The 3,499-nt window shown below is 27.0% G+C and overlaps 2 protein-coding genes across 2 annotated transcripts in view; one reads left to right on the plus strand and one right to left on the minus strand.

The window, feature by feature from the left end:
* Window positions 1-1,199, minus strand: part of LOC108573089 (PHD finger protein 12) — a 2,509-nt gene extending 1,310 nt beyond the window's left edge. The window contains 5 exon segments of the mRNA XM_017935454.1: window position 1; window positions 4-195; window positions 277-551; window positions 750-949; window positions 1,056-1,199. The exon segment at window position 1 is cut by the window's left edge and continues 793 nt beyond it. Of these exon segments, the coding sequence (XP_017790943.1) occupies window position 1; window positions 4-195; window positions 277-551; window positions 750-949; window positions 1,056-1,103 (716 nt within the window). The 5' untranslated portion in view covers window positions 1,104-1,199.
* A 608-nt stretch (window positions 1,200-1,807) lies between these two features.
* Window positions 1,808-2,705, plus strand: LOC108573106 (39S ribosomal protein L18, mitochondrial). Its single transcript, XM_017935473.1, has 3 exons — window positions 1,808-1,986; window positions 2,108-2,221; window positions 2,436-2,705. Exons 1-3 carry the CDS (start codon window positions 1,808-1,810, stop codon window positions 2,668-2,670), a joined length of 528 nt encoding a protein of 175 aa, XP_017790962.1. The 3' UTR covers window positions 2,671-2,705.
* Window positions 2,706-3,499: the final 794 nt, after the last annotated feature.

Consider the following 3,499-nt stretch of genomic DNA (forward strand, 5'->3'; position numbering starts at 1 on the left):
TTGGATGATTGGGACACATCCATCTTCCAATGGGAAAAGCAGTTAGCGGTGGATCTAAGCAATCTTGATGAAAATACAATGGACAGTAATCACATGCAATTAATGGTGCTTTCCTGCAGCTACGACCACATTCAAAGCATAAACGCGCTGGCAAAGGTACCATTAAATTGTTGTCTAAACAATGATTTCTCCCTACTAACAAAGAAAACACATTCCAGTTAAAAATACATAACAAATGTTTATGAATTTGTATAAATTAAGTTAAAGAATACATACCATTATTACTTCCACTTTGTTGCTTTCCTCTTCTACCTGAAACATAATCTACCTTATTACTACCAGGAAACATAATCGGTAATTGTAATTCTTTAGGTAATTCAAATTCTCTGGGATTAACTAAAGATGCTGCTAGAGCTAACACCTCTAATGCAGATTTTTTTTTGTTTTTTTCATTTCCTTTATTATCTAAAAGATTTCTTTTTGCTGCACATCGACAAGCATAACACAACCATTCTCCATTAGGAATATCTGCTGGATCTACAGCTGGATAACTATAAATAATTGTATATATGACATTTAATAATTTTTGTCACCATAAAGATATATAAAATTTAGTCTAAAATAATTATAGTCAATTTTCTACATAAAGAAATGATATTATTAAAAAAATAATTACAAAATTTATATATAACAAATATTTGAACAGTGAATTATTATAATATAATTGAATAATATATGATATAACTTACTGGCATTGCAAATGATATGATGCAGGGCATTTGTCGCAACATATAAGTTCTCCTCCATCTCTACAGGCATCACAAATATCATGATTATGACCACGTCCTCGTCTTTTAAAATATGGATGCTTCTTTTCCTCCTTATCCTTTTTATTTTTTGCTGTTTTGGAATCTTCTGACATAGGTGGTGCTATAAGAGCTTGAATTTGCTAAAAGCCCAAAGAGTAACAAAATTAAAAAATTTCTTCATTTGAAAATTTGTATACACAAAACAATTTTTCATTTGTAAATTATTTATATTTCTTATTTACTCACTGGCATTAAACCACCAATCATTGGAAAACCGTATTCTACAGTGCCCATTTTAAAGTAAATTCTTAATTTTCAATAATATGAAATTTTCTTCTTGTCATATAACACTGACTTAGAATAACAAATCTACTCTCATTTTTTATTTTTCATATCTATCTTGGTTATGTTTAAAGCTTAAAAGAACAAGACAATAGATTTCTAGACTTCATTCATGAAAAGAGTTGTAGATTGTGCTGTCCTCTACATTTGAGTTAAAAATTTTAAAGAAATTTAAATTCATTTAAATACATAATTAGTATTGACATAGACGAGGTATAAGATACACTTATCATTTTATGGGACTTGGTGTCACATGGTCTGAAATACACATGTGAAAAAAATTAGAGGATTTGTTATGCCATCTACAATTTAAAACGGTGTATTTAAGAACAAATTCGTACAATGACGAATCGCGTACGATTTATGTGAAACACCATTCGCCATCATACATATTGTACGTCATTTCACATAGCCACCACCGCTGTGCGGTTGCGTTAGTTCTAGGGTTTCAGCAAGAATTTTGAGACTCACTGTAGATGCACATTTGATTATCTACCTGTTCATAATTTGTGATCTTAAAATGATTAAGAAACTGAAAATTTAAACTTAAACAGTTTACGTTTATGAACTTTTGTATAAATAATTAATGAAGCTAGTTGATCAGTTAAAAATTACGTATACATTTTTAATTATATAAACTCAATTAAAATTTGAAAATGTCTAGAATGTGTATTAATAATTTATTCATTAAACGGCAAATACATGGAAATGTAGAGATAATACAAAATTGTAAGGAAATTAGAAATCGTAATCCAAGAAATTTAGAACGTTTAAGGATTGCGAGAAAGCCTAAAGGTTATGCTCTTGATAAATGTGGAGAGTCATACTGGCATAAGTAAGACAACTATCCTGATATAATTTTTTATATTATAACCTTAATGATATTTATGTTTAATTTAAGAAATACTGCACTAGTTTATATCATTTTCAAATATTTCCAATTAAAATTTGTATAGATTAACTGTAAAGTCTAGTCAACGTTACTGTACGGCCGAAATATATCATTTCGAAAATGGTCCTGTTATCTCAGCATCGAGTCAAGAATGGGGAATAAAGAAACAATTATATAGGTTTGTAAACATAATATACATTATATATAATAATTAACATGTCAAGTAACAACAAAATGGATAATAAATATGTAATAGTAAAAGAAAATGGGATATACTCTTTTGTAACAGGTTATTTTATTATTTAATGAAAGCTATCAAAAGATTAACAAGTAGTTATTCAATTAAACATTTGATTACAAAACAATAAATAATAATCTGAATTATTGTTTAGTACAAATGATACTACAGCATTCAAGTTTGTGGGACAAGTACTTGCACAACGCTGCTTAGAGAGTGGAATATCAGAAATTTATGTTGATAAATCAATAATTACTGGAAATAAAATACAATTATTAGTAAATGAACTGTCAGAAAATGGAATTTATTTACAAGAACCAGAGGAGTACAAACATCCAAAACCTACATATAGATACCGCCCTGAAAAACCCTGGGAAACTTTTGAATAGTTTTTAATTATGTATAAATAATATATAAAACTGTATATAGTACACAACAATAAATGTATTATTTTTAATTACACCTACAACATTTTATGAACTATGTAATTTATATTTGATTTGAAATATTTTGCTCCATTATAAGTAACTATGCTTATTTAAATGTAATAACTAACTTTAAATATTTTTACTTAAACTTTGTCCTAGATTTTTCAAAATTAAGAAAACATTCAGATAGGGATACTTAAGAAATAACATTTACTGTAATGTTACATTTTTTTATTGCTTCAGGATTCCTTCTTGATTGAAATATGCATGTTTGTACACCATACATTATACAAAGTAGTAATAAATAATCATATTGGTATTAAATAAAATGTAACCTATGATAAATACAATAAACCTACAGTGTACAAAACTGTTAAATATAACTATGCAGGATTTACCATTATTACACTAATAACCATAAAGTAATACTAATACTACATATTAGGCTGACTTATTTTGTACTAATAAAACATATTTCTCAAAAAATATAATACTGTAGTGATAACTGCATCATAATTCTGGATAGTAGAGAAAATTTAAGTTAAGTGTTCTATTTAATTTTTCGTTATGTAATAAAATCACAGATTATGACTCCTCAATAATTTAGTTGAGACAGACATGTATATCGATTACGCAATACAAATTCCTGTGTACATATGTTTTTATATTTACCATTTAACATACTGATTAATACCTTTACAAGTAATAAACTTATGTTTTATACACACACAATTTTTATCAAATTTATATTGACATATTGTTATATTAATAAATAATTTCATTCATACTG

Source organism: Habropoda laboriosa, unplaced genomic scaffold (genome assembly GCF_001263275.1).
Source record: "Habropoda laboriosa isolate 0110345459 unplaced genomic scaffold, ASM126327v1 scaffold89, whole genome shotgun sequence".
Lineage (NCBI taxonomy): Eukaryota > Metazoa > Arthropoda > Insecta > Hymenoptera > Apidae > Habropoda > Habropoda laboriosa.

Excerpts from the sequence above, each read along its gene's own strand:
- LOC108573106 (XM_017935473.1), top strand. The coding sequence starts at position 1,808 with ATGTCTAGAATGTGTATTAATAATTTATTCATTAAACGGCAAATACAT. Across the intron at positions 1,987-2,107 it reads GGAGAGTCATACTGGCATAA|ATTAACTGTAAAGTCTAGTC; the intron begins GTAAGACAACTA and ends AAATTTGTATAG. Across the intron at positions 2,222-2,435 it reads ATAAAGAAACAATTATATAG|TACAAATGATACTACAGCAT; the intron begins GTTTGTAAACAT and ends ATTATTGTTTAG.